This window comes from Bos taurus, chromosome 8, assembly GCF_002263795.3.
Source record: "Bos taurus isolate L1 Dominette 01449 registration number 42190680 breed Hereford chromosome 8, ARS-UCD2.0, whole genome shotgun sequence".
In the NCBI taxonomy this organism is placed as follows: Eukaryota; Metazoa; Chordata; class Mammalia; order Artiodactyla; family Bovidae; genus Bos; species Bos taurus.
This window is the reverse complement of record NC_037335.1, coordinates 22,804,266-22,821,541: the sequence shown is the minus strand read 5'-3', so window position 1 is coordinate 22,821,541 and position 17,276 is coordinate 22,804,266. Positions and strand designations below refer to the sequence as shown.

The 17,276-nt window shown below is 42.3% G+C and overlaps 1 protein-coding gene across 1 annotated transcript; it reads left to right on the top strand.

Annotated features, from left to right (window-relative positions):
* Positions 1–7,696: 7,696 nt before the first annotated feature.
* On the top strand, positions 7,697–8,327 carry IFN-TAU (interferon-tau-like). Its single transcript, NM_001245936.2, is given in 1 exon segment — positions 7,697–8,327. A coding segment is annotated over 1 exon segment (582 nt). The 5' UTR covers positions 7,697–7,713; the 3' UTR covers positions 8,296–8,327.
* The last annotated feature ends 8,949 nt before the right edge of the window (positions 8,328–17,276 follow it).

Sequence of the window (17,276 nt, the reverse complement as noted above, 5' to 3'; positions counted from 1 at the left end):
CCTCAGCACTGCCTTACTGAGCAATTCAGTCCCTTCCACATTACCTTCACTGCCTCCAACACAGGAACTCTGTTCTGTGCTGATTTCTTCTAGCTGCATGGTGTAGTCAGAGTAGAAGCCACAGGAAGAGAGTCCAAGTGAAAGGAGAGTACTAGAAATTCCAAAACCTCTGAATCCCAACTCTGCTATTTACCAACAGTATGACCCTGAAGAATTTCACAAACACAACAGGTCAGTTTCCTCATTTTTAATATGGGGACAATAAGAGTGGTTTTCATACAATTACTGTTTGGAGTCAATGAATCTATATCACACAAGAGGCATCAAGTGCTCCTGGCAGAAATCATCAGGACTGTGAGAATCATGGAGTGGCTGCCCTCAGGGAGGAGACAGGACAGCTGCCCTGAGACAGAGACTGGAGGGCAGCATGGAAAGGTGCTGGCCCCTGACAAAGGAATTTTGTTTTCCACTTGGGTGCTAGTTTCACAGTGCTCTCAGTGTGACAACTTTCCTTTGCTGTATGCTGAAGAGCATTCCAATTTCTGGATTTCATACTTCTAAAAGCATTCCTATGAATTCATAAAAACTCTTTGAGTAAGATGAATTGGTAGAAAATGCTTGATCTAACATAAATACGATACTAGGGAAAGAATAGAGATTGCATATCAGTACAGATAATCAAACACAAGCAGAGGCAGGAAGGAAAGAGCACGGGCTGTGAAGTGTGTGGTTCTGCTCTCCAGTTCTGGGCTGTCCCAGGTTGGATCCTAGTTCTCCTTTCCATAAAATCCCTTGTCCATACTTGCTGGCAATGTCACCTCCTGGAGCCTCTGTTTTACTACTGAAAGAACAAAACCCAAGAAATGGTTCAGAAGCCAGTTTTACCTCTTCTCATACTAAAGAAGTGAGAAACATGATTAATGAATGAGGTGCTTGATTTTCGGCAACCTCCAAGGAGACTCACACCAGGGGCCACCTTCCAGGATTGCTGCTGCTAGTACCCTTGTCCCCAGGGCAAGCCACTGCTGACCCACACTTCCCTAGGAGACTCCAACTTTAGGAGGTGGGTCTGGTTCAGTCTCCTGTGGGGTCACTGCTCCCTTCCCCTGGGTCTTGGTGCATGCAAGATTTTGTTTGTCCCCTGCAAGAAGAGTCTCTCCCACCGCCCTGTGGAAGTCCTGTAATCAAATCCCACTGGTCTTCAGAGTCAGATTGCCTGGGGATTCCCAGTCCCTTTGCAGGCTTGCAAGCATGACATGAGGCTCAGAACCTTCACACCAGTGGGAGAACTTTTCTGGTATTATTGTTTTCCAGTTAGTTGCTTTCCCATCTGGCATGTATGGCATTTATTTTTATCATGCTTGAGTGCCTCAGTATCTCGTTGTAGTTTCTTCTTTGTGTCTGGACATGGGACATCCTTTTTTGGCGGGCTCCAGAGTCCTCCTCTGGATGGCTGTTCAACAGCTAGTTGAGATTTCGTTGCTCTTGCGTGAGGAGATAAGTGCATGTCCTTCTACTCTGCCATCTTGAATCAGAAGCTTCGCCAAAACTTTGATATTTGACCAGTTGAAATATGCTGAACTATCTCATGCACACCCACCATATCTTTTATTTACCACCATGGACATACTTGTGGCTGAGATTTGAACAGAGGGTTAATTGCTGGAAATATGTATGCTGTCTGTCTTCAAAGAGTATGCTTTTATAAGAAAGATTTTAAAAATCAACACATCAATCTGCTGCACAGAAAATATTGTTATTGAGGTATATCCAGTTCCCCCCAGTAACAAGTGGGATCATTTATAAAATTTGATCAACAAAGATCCCACCAATTTATGTATTTCATTCAGCATATTTCAACTTTTATTATTTTAAGAATTTCCTATAATCTTTACTTTTCAAGATCAAAGTCTTTCTTTTCATTTTAAACACACCTCCGCCACACACATCCTCCATCAGGACCTTCTAACTGAGAGTCCTTTAAATGGGGAGGAATTGACTCCCCAAAGCAGGAGCAAGTCTCCATTTCCTATTCCCACCCAGCATCCTGCACAACGGTAGGATACTACTGGTCCTCAGAGTTGTCAATAAAAGTGTAAATGTAACAATGATAATAATAATAATGATAAGCTTAGAAGAGTTTTACCAGTTAAACTGTTTGAAAACGACAATCTTGCTACATTTTTTTGTTTTTATTTTTTGTGGGTTACTCTTGTCTTCTCAGGTGACCAGTATATTTGTTATCTGGGCATCTCTTTAGATTTCCCACAAGTTCCTGAATCATTTAGTCCAGTCGATTTTTCTGTCCTATGCTACAGTTTTCTCAGCTTTAAAATAAGGATATGGGAGTGGATATATGTGTACTTATAGCTGGTTTACCTTGTTGTACAGCAGAAACCAGCACAACATTGTGAAGCAATTATTCTCCAATTAAAATCAAAATAGGGATAATGAGAATACTGTACTCCATTCAATATACCATCTCATGTTCTGTACTCTATATGATGTTAATATAACAACTTACAAAATTATCTTAAATGAGTAGATTATATAAAGCATCAGGGCCACATTAAACATGTGAGAGTTGTTACTGTGACAGGTGTGTATTAAGCTTTCACCATTATTTCATGTCTACCCTAAAGATGATTAGGCCATATCTGTGACTGTCTCAACTCAATTTTTAATGCAAAAATTCTACCTCTGCAAATTAGAATGTAAATCTGTTCTAGGATTGTACAAAGCATATCTACACATTTTGAAATTTTACTAGCAAATAAAATAATGACATGACTGTACCAAGCACACCGAGATATTTAGTGGCCATCAAATCAACATGTAATCAGTGCATTTGGCATATAAGATACTTATTAGGTAGGAAATGGTATATTATGTGAAAATCTACATTATGCTGAAATAAAAAACATCTTGATTATGAATTTTAAAGTAACTTATCTATATGAAATGACCTTCTAAAAATGTTAATAAAACTATGCAATGCAAAACTATGTATAATTTTGAAAGCTTAACGTAAGATCCTTAGATAAAGGAAATGAGAAGAAAAAAAGACTTTGAAAATTGATATTAATTATTTAAGGTAGCTACTGGGTCATTGTTTCTCAAATATGGCTTTCCCTCAATTGAACTGAGATGAAAAAGAAGCAATTTTGAAAACTTTACAGATGTTTTGCTTCCAATGAAGCCAGGTACTTAAAGTTTTGCTTTGGCATAAGGAATATTTAGACTTGGTGTGAGTTTTAGACTTCTTTGTACATTTTGAAATATTTCCAACTACTTGAACGTTGCAGGAGAAATTAACCATTTATATTAAGTAAAATCATTTTCCCTTTCCCCAGGGGCTCCTGTAAGTCTCAGTCTTGTCCTCAAGTCTTCCCAGTGGATGGTCCCAATATCTAGATTACTGTCCAGAATGTAGATGCCTTTCCCCTTTCCCCAAATTAGTCTTTTCCCCCAGAAACAACCCGGAATCTGAAAACATACCACAACATGCTCAGATTTCCAGCCATCAGTTGCAGCATAAACGGGCACCAGTGTAAACCGCTCTGGCTAAAATCTTTTCCCAGGAAGGGCAGGATGGAAGCAGGGGCAGGTGCACAAATCAAGTTCTGAGCGAAACCCCTGCAAAGCTCCCCTGGGCAGTCTGGCCCCAAAACGAAGGTTCCTCACTGCTCCTGGGACCCCACATGCTTCCCGGGCCCCAGAAGCACCAACTTAGCTGGAGGCTCCTGCCTACAGGGTCTCCCCAGTTCTCCCCGTGTATGTGGCGCTGGAGTTCGAGGCTCTGGACCTGGACAGGTCTGCTGGGAGAGCAAGGCCAGTTGCTCTGTTACAGGGAGTTCTGTAGTGGTCTCCCAGTCGCTGGGGTGCAGGAAAGGCAGATTTGAGCATCTTGTTGAGCTGGAGCCATGGGACTGAATTTCACTGAAGTGCTGATTTGGGGGGATTCCTGGTCTCTCAGAGGGTGGCAATGGTGATGATCACCATTCTCCAGGGCTGGAGAACATCACCCTCCGTGTCATCAGGGAAGGGGTTGGCATCTGGTAAGCTTGGTGATGCTGCAGGTGTTGGGCTGTGCCAGCCTTTATCAAGCTGTTCCCAGCCCCTTCCCACAAATAAGATCTTTAAATACGTCAGAATTGTCACTTTCTGCACTTTTCTCAATTTTGTCTTCACTGAAAAACTTTTCCCTTCTATTCTGGGCATCAGAGAATGTCACAGCTTCAATGCTTCTTTTGTGTTATTACACTGGAAATGACATATACTCTTGAAAAGTCTCAATCCAAAAGGAGATATTTATCTATATGAGTCAACTCAGCTTGAAAGAAAAACCTGAGGCTCAATCTCTCTTCTTTAGTCTAAAAGAGAATTTAGAGGTGTGACTCCATAGTCTATTGTGACAGTTTTTAAACTGCATCAATTTTTAAATTGCCACATCTCTCTGCATTTCCTTTTTAAGGGTCTAATACATAAGGTTTGAATTCTTCAGTTATTTACAGGACTATAGCTCCTATTTTCTGGTGGTCTAGAGATAATAGTGGCATATTAACGAACATGGGTTAATTTGTAGCATTCTCTTCATTCTCTCATTAAAGTGTGCTGACCACATACACAAATGTGACAATGTGCTTGACGATGTGGATTCCAGGAGTGTCAGGAGGGGATCATAACTGCTCTCCTGGGAGCAGGGGAGAAGACTTTGGAGGCAGGACGAGGAGGAAGGAGGCAGCACGTGCTCAGAGCAGCTGAGGGCCAGTACTCAGAGCTGATGAAGAGGAGGGACTGGGAGCAGCAGGAAGCTACTCTCACAGAATCAGGGGCTCCTGAGTGTAGCCGACACCAGATGTTCATTTCATCTTCTAAAACATCAAGACAACTATAGTAGCAGTCACAGAGGACATCCTTTAATTCAAACAATTCAAAGTTTGAGAATTAGGCTGAGAATGTGGAACTTAGTGAATGATAGCAGTCTTTCATATCAGTATAACCAATAGTAACCTCTTTACTCCACCCTCAGTCCAACCAAGAGAAGCTTTGAGTGCAAGTTCCTTAACACAGGCAAGGGTCTGCATGTTGAATCCCTAAGTGTTCATTCTAGGAGAGGGAATGCCCGCAGGACTGTGAAGAGTCCAGGAGCCCAAGTTTCCTCCCTTTGGAGCAGGGCCTTGTACATAATCGTGAGAAATCCAACAGCAGTTGAAGTTCTTTGCTGAGGAAGAGATTCTAGGAAAGTAGTCCACTCTCCTAGGATTTTGATGTTTTGTTCCTGGTCAGGGAACTAGATCCTACAGGCTACAACCAAGACTACCCATGCCACAAGTAAAGATCCTATCTGAGGCAAGGAATATGGAAAAGCCAGCATGCCGCAACCAAGACCTGGCACAGCCAAATAAATGCATTTAAAATTCTTAAAAAACCCAAAGAAACCCATCCCATAAATGTGATCATATCACAAGGTGGGATATTAGGGACATTAGGGTTACAATCAATAAAATTCAGTTATCATTTTTAATATCATAATTATTATTACCCAGATTAAGATCAGAATCATTGGAATCATTTCATTCCCTTTCATTCTAGTTTTCTCAAAGCAACTTCTCATTGCCCAGGTGGATTTGTCACAGATGCATAGCAAGGCTGGTCTCCTTGACCCTGTGAGACAGGGTTAGTGTTCTAGCAACTGGAGTTCTGATTACCCATCTCCGATGAGCTGGTGTGTGTGACTTCTTCCTTCTCCCCTTATACTGGCCACATATGGATTAAAGGAAAGAAAAATCAGGTGGCTGGTCTTACAAAGCTGAGGGCAGTCCACGGACTCAGGACCTGGACTTTGTTGAGCTTCTGTCTGAAACAGCCATGTCCCAGCCTTTCTGTTGTTCATATTGACCTGATCCTTCCCCTCTGCCACAGCCTAGGCCCCAGATATGCTGCACTGAAGTTTGCTAATCCAGAATACATCACTGTGTCAGGGAAGCCACTTCCTTTCTTTCATATTCATGACACTGAGACTTACCCTTGTTTTCTAGTTGCCCACGAAACAACTGTGGAATTTTACTTTCTAGCAAAATTGCAAAGAGAAACAAAAAATCTAACCTCTTGAAAGTGATGCAGCTCCTCGGGCTTTCTTTTCTTTCCTTTCTTGTTCTCACCTCATCATGAATTACAACCAGAGAAGGAGCGGTGACACCAATCTTGTCCAATAAGTCACTAAGTGAATATAAAAAGTTTAAATGAAAAATTACACTCAAGGAAAGAAGGCTATTTCTCCTGATCTAGCATGCTGGGTCTCACTGACTTGCTTTCTCAGAGGAGACAGAGTCAGAGGAACAGAGATGCCGGGTGGAATCAACTGCCTGAACAAACGGCTGTAACTCACTAGATTCTGTGACATAAGCTTCCAACAAGAGACAACACCAGCACTGAATCTCCTTCCTCCAGCTCAGAAACTCTGAGCAGAACAAGTGTTGAACAGTTTAAGTAAAAGAGTTGAATAATAAAAACTATACTTGGTAAAGTAGATATTATTTAACTACTAAAAGCAAAATGACTGCAGTTGGAAATTCCTTCACCAACTTACACAAACACACTTTTGCTCTCAGCATCTGAGCACTGCTGATGTTTTGGACACCTGGGGAAAAGGGTCAGGACAAGAGGAGATCACCATGGAGAACTAGGATCCTTCACAGAAACACTCCAGGGGAGAGGATGGGGTTCAGGAAGAGAATTTATTTTCCCAACAAATAAACAAGCCCTCCACAGAAGGAGATTTTGAGGCCACAGGATATGGTAAGCCTGTCCTCAGGGAGGGAGTACAGCAGGTGAGGAAGGGACTCTGTCACTCAGAGGAGAGGGGGTGTCTCCATGTGATCTCTCCCTTCTGAGTGAGGTGCTGCTGGGAAAATACAATTATCCTGGATTTAGAGTCTCCTCACCAGTGTTCCCTGAGAAGAACCAGGATTCTGGTGGGGGTATTGGCCCAGTCTGTGGAGGATGACAGGTCTCGAGCAAGAAAATGGTGGAAAGAAAGGGTGATGTCTGTAATGGCCCTGAGCTTGTGGCTCCCTAAAACAGAACCACATGGACCTGCAAGAACATGTTCTAGAAGGAAGAGAAACGTGGGATAAGCTCATGGACTGATAATAATCAGCCTCTTCTCTAAATCAAACTCTAATGAAACCCATCTTGTTTCAAAGAGCTCAACTGCCACAGTGATCTGGTAAATCCCTAAATAAATACGAAAACCATAGGGCTGAGGGAGCCTGGCTTCCTAGGTAAAGTGAGAGGGGAAAATGGAGCCTAAGATGAGGGCTACAAATGTGTTCCTGGACAAGAGGAGAGGCACATTTATGCATGAGAGACAGGGAGCAATATGTGTGTAATTACAAATGTACTTCAATTCTAACATAAGACAAAGACCTTCTCATTTGATGATAAATACCCATTTGGATAAGCATGTCTGAAGTTACTGGGAAAAAGTAAAATTAATAGTTTAAATTGATGAAAATTTCTTTGACCATATTCAGAATACATAACAGAAAACCAAAATAGAAAGTAAAAGTGTATAGAAATGATTAGAAAATGAAAATTACTGTGTTCCCTATTTAATGGCCTTGCTTAGAAAGCATGGCATCAGAGAACCTACCTCAAGGTTCCACCAGACGCCGTCTCAGCCAGCCCAGCAGCAGCCTCATATTCCCCATGGCCGTCATGCTCTCTCTACTGATGGCCCTGGTGCTTGTCAGCTACGGCCTGGGAGGATCCCTGGGCTGTGACCTGTCTCAGAACCACATGCTGGTTGGCAGGCAGAACCTCAGGCTCCTGGGCCAAATGAGGAGACTCTCCCCTCGCTTCTGTCTGCAGGACAGAAAAGACTTTGCTTTCCCCCAGGAGATGGTGGAGGGTAGCCAGCTCCAGGAGGCTCAGGCCTTCTCTGTGCTCCATGAGATGCTCCAGCAGACCTTCAACCTTTTCAACACAGAGCACTCCTCTGCTGCCTGGGACACCACTCTCCTGGAGCCACTCCACACTGGACTCCATCAGCAGCTGGATGACCTGGATGCCTGCCTGGGGCAGGTGATGGGAGAGGAAGACTCTGCGCTGGGAAGGACGGGCCCCACACTGGCCATGAAGAGGTACTTCCACGGAATCCACGTCTACCTGAGAGAGAAGGAATATAGTGACTGCGCCTGGGAAATCGTCAGACTGGAAATCATGAGATCTTTGTCTTCATCAACCAACTTGCAAGAAAGGTTAAGAATGATGGATGGAGACCTGAATTAACCTTGACATGACTCACTGACTAAGATGCCACAGCATCCTTGCACACTCAAGTGTAGTCATTTCAGAAGACTCTGATTTCTGCTTTAGCCATGAAAGTTGTTGAATTAGTTAGTCCAATGCATAGAAGTACAGTATTAGTAAGCAAGTAGATATAAAAGTACCCAGCTGCAAGGGTATCAGTCTATAAGCAATGACTGCTTTGATGTTATTTATTTATATTTTATTTATTTAATGTGTTATTTTATCTCAATATTTTATATTTTCATATAAAAGATGTGTATGCTTACATTGTATTAAAATTTAGAAAATATATTCCCCTTTCTCTTTGATTAAAATTGTAATTTGTTTTATTTATTAAATACTTATCAAGGTAAACTTCTTGAGGTTTTTTACTTTGAAAATCTAAATCCTTATTTTGTCTATATTTACCTACCACAAAACAGTAATGTTCATTTTATACTGTGGAACAGTTCTATCACTTTCTAGCAAATGTCTGTCAAAAGGTGGAATTCTTCAAGCTTTCTGGTGGCGCAGTTTCTAGGACTCTGAGTTTTCCCTCCAGGGAGCCTTAGTTGAGGAACTAAGATCCTATAAGCTGTGGAGGGTGCCAAAAAGAAAAAAAGGTAGAAAGGAAATTATGAATTATAGAAAATTGTTAGTCTTGATGTCTAGGCATAAGTAATTTATACCCACTCATTAAAGAATGGTTGATAGACATATCTGAGGGAAGCAGTCACCTCCTGCTGGAAAGTTGATGCCATATGTTGTTGACTGGCTGCTCCTGACTCCTATTATTCTGCCTTCCACCTTCTCCTCAGTACTGCCTTACTGAGCAATTCACTCCCTTACACAGTAACTTCACTGCCTCCAACACAGGAACTCTGTTCTGTGCTGCTTTCTAGCTGCATGGTGTATTAAAGGTATTTTCTCTTCCACTTCAGTGCTGGTTTCATAGTGCTTTCAGTGTGAGAACTTTCCTTTGCCATATACTGAAAAGAATTCCAATTTCTGGGTGTCATATCTCTAAAAAGCACTCCTATGAGTTCATATAAAACTCTTTGAGAAAGATGAATTTGTAGAAAATGATTTGATGTAAAAAAGACGAATAATAGGGAAACAATACAGATCTCATATCAATGCAGAAAGTCAAACACATGCAGAGGCAGGAAGGAAAGAGCAGGCACTGTGAAATGGACTTCTGCCCTCCAATCCTACGCCGTCCCAGGTTGGATCCTAGTTCTCTTTTCAGTAAAGTCCCTTGTCCATACTTGCTGGCAAGATCACCTCCAGGAGCCTCTGCATTGCTACTGAAAGACCAAAACCCAACAAAGAGTTCCGAAACCAGTTGTTACCCTTCTCATACTAAAGACGGGAGAAACATTATTAATGAATGAAGTGTGATTTTCTGAAACCCCCAGGGGACTCACGCCACGGGGCACCTTCCAGGATTGCTGCAGCTAGTGCCCTTGCCCCCACGGCAAGCCCCTGCTGACCCACCTCCACAGGAGACTCCACCTTTAGCAGGTAGGTCTGGTTCAGTCTCCTGTGGGCTCACTGCTGCTCAGTTCCCCTGGGTCTTTGTGCTCACAAGATTTTGTTTGTCCCCTTTGAGAATGGAGTCTCTTTGCCACACAGTCCTGTGGAAGACTTGAAATCAAATATCGCTGGCCTTTAGAGTCAGATATCCCAGGGATTCCCAGGCCCTTTGCTGGATTCGCAGACCTGGAAGCCTGACATGAGTCTTAGATCCTTCACAACAGTGAGAGAATGTTTTTGGTTGTATTGTTTTCCAGTTTGTTGGTTTCCCAATGTGCAGGTATGGAGTTTATTTTTATTATGTTTGAGTACCTCCTACCATCTCATTATAATTTCTTTTTTGTCTCTGGACATGGGGTATCTTTTCTGGGTGGGCTCCAGAGTCCTCCTGTGGATGGTTTTTAACAGCTCCTTGAGAATTCAGTGCTCTTGCAGGAGATGAGTGCATGTCCTCGTACTCTGTCATCTTGAACCAGAAGCTAAGCCAGAATTGTCATTTTCTGCACTTTTCTCAATTTTGTTTTCATGGAAGAAACTTTTCCCTTCTATCCTGGGCATCAGACAATGTCACAGCTTCAATACTTCTTTTGTATTATTACACTGGAAATGAAATATACTCATGGTAAAGTCTCAATACAAAAGGAGATATTCATCTATAAGAGTCAACTCAGCTTGAAATAAAAACCTGAAGCTCAATCTAACTCTCTTCTTTAGTAAAATAGAACTCAGAGGTGTGACTACATAATCTATTTTGACAGTTTAAATTGCACCAAAATAAATCTAGCCACAACTCTCTACATTTCCTTTTTAAGGTCCAATAGATAAGGTTTGAATTCTTCCACAATGATTTACTGGACCATAGTTCTCATTTTCTGATGGTCTACAGATAACAGTGGTATAATACTGAACATGGGGTAATTCACAGTTTCTTTATTCTGTCACCAAAGTGTGCTGACAGCACACACATGTGACAATGTGCTTGATGATGTGCATTCCAGAACAGTCAGGCACGAATGGTGACTGCCCTCCTGGGAGCAGGGAAGAGGACATCGAGTCAGGAAGAGGAGGAAGGAGGCAGCAAGTGCTCAGAGCAGCTGAGGGCCAGTACTCAGAGCTGATGAAGAGGAGGGCCTGGGAGCAGCAGGAAGCACTATTCTCACACAATCTGGGGCTCCTGAGTGTTGCTGTTCCAGACTTTCAGTTCCTCTTCTAAAAGATGAAGATGACTTTTAGCAGCCACAGAGGACATTCTTTACTTCAAATAATACAAAGTTTGCAAATTAGGCTGAGAATGTAAAACTTAATGAATGATAACAGTCTTTCATATCAATATAACCAATTCAGTTCAGTTTAGTTCAGTCGCTCTGTCATGTCCGATCCTTTGTGACGCCATGAACCCCAGCACGGCAGGCCTCCCTGTCCATCACCGACTCCCAGAGTCCACACAAACCCATGTCCATTGTGTCAGTGATGCCATCCAACCATCTCATCCTGGTCATCCCCTTCTCCTCCTGCCCTCAATTTTTGCCAGTATGAGGGTCTTTTCCAATGAGTTAGCTCTCCACATCAGGAGGCCAAAGTATTGGAGTTTCAGTTTCAACATCAGTCCTTCCAAAGAACACCCAGGACTGATCTCCTTTAGGATGGACTGGTTGGATCTCCTTGTAGTCCAAGGGACTCTCAAGAGTCTTCTCCAACACCACAGTTCAAGAGCATCAATTTTTCTGTGCTCAGCTTTCTTTATAGTCCAAATCTCACACCCATACATGACTACTGGAAAAACCATAGCCTTGACTAGGCAGACCTTTGTTGGTAAAGTAATGTCTCTGCTTTTTAATATGCTGTCTAGGTTGGTCAAAAATTTCTTTCCAAGAAGCAAGTGTCTTTTAATTTCATGGCTGCAATCACCATCTGCAGTGATTCTGGAGCCCCAGAAAAATAAAGTCAGACACTGTTTCCCATTCTATTTGACACGAAGGGATGGGAACGGATGCCACGACTTAGTTTTCTGAATGTTGAGCTTTAAGCCAACTTTTTCACTCTCCTCTTTCACTTTCATCAAGAGGCTCTTTAGTTCTTCTTCACTTTCTGCCATAAGAGTGGTGTTATCTGCATATCTGAGGTTATTGATTTTTCTCCCCGCAATCTTGATTCTAGCTTGTGCTTCCTCCAGCCCAGCATTTCTCATGATGTACTTCGCATATAACCAATAGTAACCTCTTCAGTCCACCCTCAGTCCAACCAAAAGAAGTTTCACCTGCAAGTCTCTTAACACTGTGAAGAGTCTGCATGTTGAGGCCCAAGTATTAATTCTAGGAGAGGGACTGCCTGCACAACTCTGAAGGAGCCCAGGAGCCCACGTTTCCTCTCTTTTGATCAGTACCTGGTACATTATGGAGAGAAATCCCACAGTACTTTTAGTTCTTTGCATAGAAACAGATTCTAAGAAAGTTGTCTAATAAAACACACTTGCTCTGCTAATAAAAGAGATAACAAGCAGTCCCTTTCCTCAACTTCAGTAAGTTTTAGACCACCTCTGATGTTACTTTTTAAGCTACAGATTATGTTATACTTCAAAATCATACTGAGAGAAAAAGAAATCAGATTTGTGGTTAGGAAATTTTTTTAAAGGAAATTTTTGTTCTAAAGGAACAAAATGACAGGTTTTTTGTTTTTTGTTTTTTTTTTTTTAAGATGTGGAGAGGAGGAAAATGGATAAAATGCTGTGTTTTGAGACCCACCAAATCCAAAGTCTAGGAGAGGGGGTTGCCCAAAGAACTGTGAAGGAACAGATCCCAAGAGTCCATGCTTACAGCAGTCCGGGAACATTATGAAAAGAAATCTTACAGCACTTGAATCTTTTTGCTTGGGACTAGCATCTTGAAAAATTGTCTTATAAAATAACAGCTTCTCTGTGAAGAGTATAAATGAGGTAAACAGTCCCTAACATCATCCTCAGTTAGTCTCAGACCACCTCTGGTGATATTATTTTAAGACAGAGATTTTTTTAATGATTACGAGACCAGGAAATCAGTTATAAAATGTGACAGAGAGGATGACAAGAAATGGGACATCCCTACACTTTCTCTGCCACCAGGGAAGGTGGCAACAGTACTTCCAAAGCTATTTCTTGGGTTAGTATTTGGGGTGAAGTAAGAAAGGACTTGTCTTGAGTATGAAATGTTAAAAGGCACCAAGTCTAAGCCATCAAGGTAAATAACACTGTAACTCAATATTAAAAAATGAAAATACCAAAATACACACACTGAACAAAACATCAAAATTTTCAAGAAAGACAGGAAATGCCCTTTCATTTGCAAGACCATATGTGTTTTACAAAGAAAAGCTTCACATTGCCAATGAACTCTGGGCAATTTTCATTTCACCTATAAAATTTTTCCCAAAGAAAATGAAAAGATCAGACGTGGTAAATGCCCTCAACGCTCTGTACAGGACACTGCCTCTTCTTCCTCTGGTTCCTCTCTCCCTCTCTCTCTTCCATCTTCTTCCTTTCTTTTTGACTGCACAGCACTGCATGTGGGGACCTTAATTCCCAGACCAGGCATCAAATTCACACCTCCTGCACTGAAAGTGCAGTCTTACTCATTGGACCAGGGACATCTGCACTAATCCTTTTTTCTACACTACACTCAAGGTGGGGTGCTGGCAGTGGTGTTTCAGAAACTCAGGATAAATAAAAATTATTTAACTGTCACAGTCACAAGAAATTGTCAAACAAATAAAGATGTCAGCTTGAATATATTAATGAGTGGGCTTCCATTAAAGCCAGTAAAGTAAAATCATATTAAATTCTTGTTTCAGGAGGGCGGTCCTAAGATAGCGGAGGAATAGGACGGGGAGACCACTTTCTCCCCCACAAATTCATCAAAAGAACATTTAAACGCTGAGTAAAATCCACAAAACAACTTCTGAATGCTGGCAGAGGACATCGGGCACCCAGAAAAGCAGCCTATTGTCTTTGAAAGGAGGTAGGAAAAATAGAAAAGACAAAAAAAGAGACAAAAGAGGTAGGGACAGAGCTCCGTCCTGGGAAGGGAGTCTTAAAAAGACAGAAGTTTCCAAACACCAGGAAACACTCCCACTGCCGAGTCTGTGGCGAGCCTTGGAAGCACAGAGGGCAACATAATAGGGAAGAAAATAAGTAAATAATTAAAACCCACAGATTAGGAGCCCAACGGTAACTCCCCCAGTGGGGAATCAGCACAGACACCTGCACCCGCCACTAGCAAGCGCGGGCTGGGCAGGGAGGCGCGGGCCGCATTGCTTAGAGTAAGGATCCGGCCTGAATGCCCCCATGGGTAATCAGAGCAAACTAATTTGGGCTAGCAAACCAGACTACGGGATAGCTACCATGCAAAAAGCCCTAAGATACCACCAGGCCCGCGCACAGAACAAAGGGCGGAACAGAACTAGCCGGCTGCAGACCATCCCCCTCCAGTGACAGGCAGCCATAGCCAGAAGTGGGCAATCGTAGCCCCAGAGAGACATCTACCAAACTGCAAGCAGGCTTCTTTGCTAACTAAGACTTCTTGGGGTTCTGGACAGTCATCCGCCTGAGAAGGTGAGCCAGTTGTACACCCAGAAAACCGAGCGGCAGGGACGGGAGAGACGATGTCACAGCGACCGTGCTTGCCAAACACCACGCTTGGAGCTAGGAAGGGCACAAAACGCAGGCCCAATGGAGTCTGCGCCTCTGAGGACTACCCGAGTGCCTGAACCTGAGTGGTTTAGACCTGGGAGGTGCATGCAGCCCAGGGCCAGCCTCAGACGGTTCCCGGTGGAGCAACCTAGAGCCTGAGCTGTGTGGGCAGGGAGGGTGCAAGCGCCGTGAGCAGGGGCAGGCCCAGTGTGGCTGAGACACTGCAAGCACACGCCAGTATTATTTGTTTGCAGCGTCCCTCCTTTCCCACAATGCGACTGAACAAATGAGCCTAAAAAAGTGTCCACCACCAACCACCCCCTTGTGTCAGGGCAGAAGTCAGACACTGAGGAGACCAGCAAACAGAAGCTAAAACCGAGGGAACCACCTTGGAAGTGACAGGTGTCATAGATTAAAACCCTGTAGTTAGTACCGACTACATAGGAAGGGGCCTATAGATCTTGAGAAATATAAGCCGGACCAAGGAACTATCTGAAAATGAACTGACCCCACACTGCCCACAACACCACCAGAGAAAGTCCTAGATGTATTCTTACTATTTTTATGATCATTCTTTTCTTTTTTATTTTCCATTTTTTTCTTTCTTTTTTTTAACTTTTTAAAAAAATTTTAAGTCCTTTATTACTCCTTTAATTTTCATTTTTATAACCTATTACTTTTCAAAAAAAAGGACTTTTTTAAAGCAAACTTCATATATATGTATATTTTAATAACTTTTGTGACTTTGATTTTCTTCTTCTTCTTCTTTTCTTTAATATTGTATTTTTGAAAATCCAACCTCTACTCTAGAATTTTAATCTTTGCTTGTTGGTATTTGTTATCAATTTTGTACCTTTAAGAACCCAATCTTCAGTACTCATTTTTACTTGGGAGCGAGATTACTGGCTTGACTGCTCTCTCCCCCTTTGGACTCTCCTTTTACTCCACTAGGTCGCCTCTGTCTCCTCCCTCCCCCTTCTCTCCTCTACCCAACTCTCTGAATCTCTGTGTGTTCCAGATGGTGGAGGACACTTAGGGAACTGATTACTGGCTGGATCTGTCTCTCTCCTTTTCATTCCTTCCTTTATCCTCCTGGCCACCTCTGTCTCCTTCCTCCATCTTCTCTTCTCTGTATAACTCCATGAACATCTCTGAGTGGTCCAGACTGTGGAGTGCACATAAGGAAGTGATTACTGGCTAGCTTGCTCTCTCCTCTTTTGATTCCACCTCATCTCATTCGGGTCACCTCTAACTCCCTCCTCCCTCTTCTCTTCTCTATGTAACTCTGTGAATCTCTCTGGGTATCCCTCATGGTGGAGAAACTTTTCATCTTTAACCTAGATGTTTTATCAACGGTGCTGTATAGAAAAATTCTTGAGACTACTGTAAAAATAAGACTGAAAACAAGAAACAGGAGGCTTAAGTCCAAATCCTGAGAACATCATAGAACATCTGACTCCAGGGAACATTAAGCGATAGGAACTCATCAGACGCCTCCATACCTACACTGAAACCAACCACCACCCAAGGGCCAACAAGTTCCAGAGCAAGACATACCATGCATATTCTCCAGCAACATAGGAACACAGCCCTGAGCTTCAATATACAGGCTGCCCAAAGTTACTCCAAAACGATTGACATCTCATAACTCATTACTAGACACTTCATTGGACTCCAGAGAGAAGAAACCCAGCTCCACCCACCAGAACACCGACACAAGCTTCCCTAACCAAGAAACCTTGACAAGCCACCGATACAACCCCACCCACAGTGAGGAAACTCCATAATAAAGAGAACTTCACAAACTGCCAGAATACAGAAAGGACACCCCAAACTCAGCAATATAAACAAGATGAAGAGACAGAGGAATACCCAGCAGGTAAAGGAACAGGATAAATGCCCACCAAACCAAACAAAAGAGGAAGAGATAGGGAGTCCACCTGATAAAGAATTCCAAATAATGATAGTGAAAATGATCCAAAATCTTGAAATAAAAATGGAATCACAGATAAATAGCCTGGAGGCAAGGACTGAGAAAATGCAAGAAAGGTTTAACAAGGACCTAGAAGAAATAAAAAAGAGTCAATATATAAAGAATAATGCAATAAATAAGATCAAAAACACTCTGGAGGCAACAAATAGTAGAATAACAGAGGCAGAAGATAGGATTAGTGAAATAGAAGATAGAATGGTAGAAATAAATGAATCAGAAAGGAAAAAAGAAAAACGAATTATAAGAAATGAGGACAAGCTCAGAGACCTCCAGGACAATATTAAACACCACAGCATTCGAATCATAGGAGTCCCAGAAGAAGAAGACAAAAAGAAAGACCATGAGAAAATACTTGAGGAGATAATAGTTGAAAACTTCCCTAAAATGGGGAAGGAAATAATCACCCAAGCCCAAGAAACCCAGAGAGTCCCAAACAGGATAAACCCAAGGCAAAACACCCCAAGACACATATTAATCAAATTAACAAAGATCAAACACAAAGAACAAATATTAAAAGCAGCAAGGGAAAAACAACAAATAACACACAAGGGGATTCCAATAAGGATAACAGCTGATCTTTCAATAGAAACTCTTCAGGCCAGGAGGAAATGGCAATACATACTTAAAGTGATGAAAGAAAATAACCTACAGCCCAGATTACTGTACCCAGCAAGGATCTCATTCAAATATGAAGGAGAAATTAAAAGCTTTACAGACAAGCAAAAGCCGAGAGAATTCAGCAGCACCAAACCAGCTCTCCAACAAATGCTAAAGGATATTCTCTAGACAGAA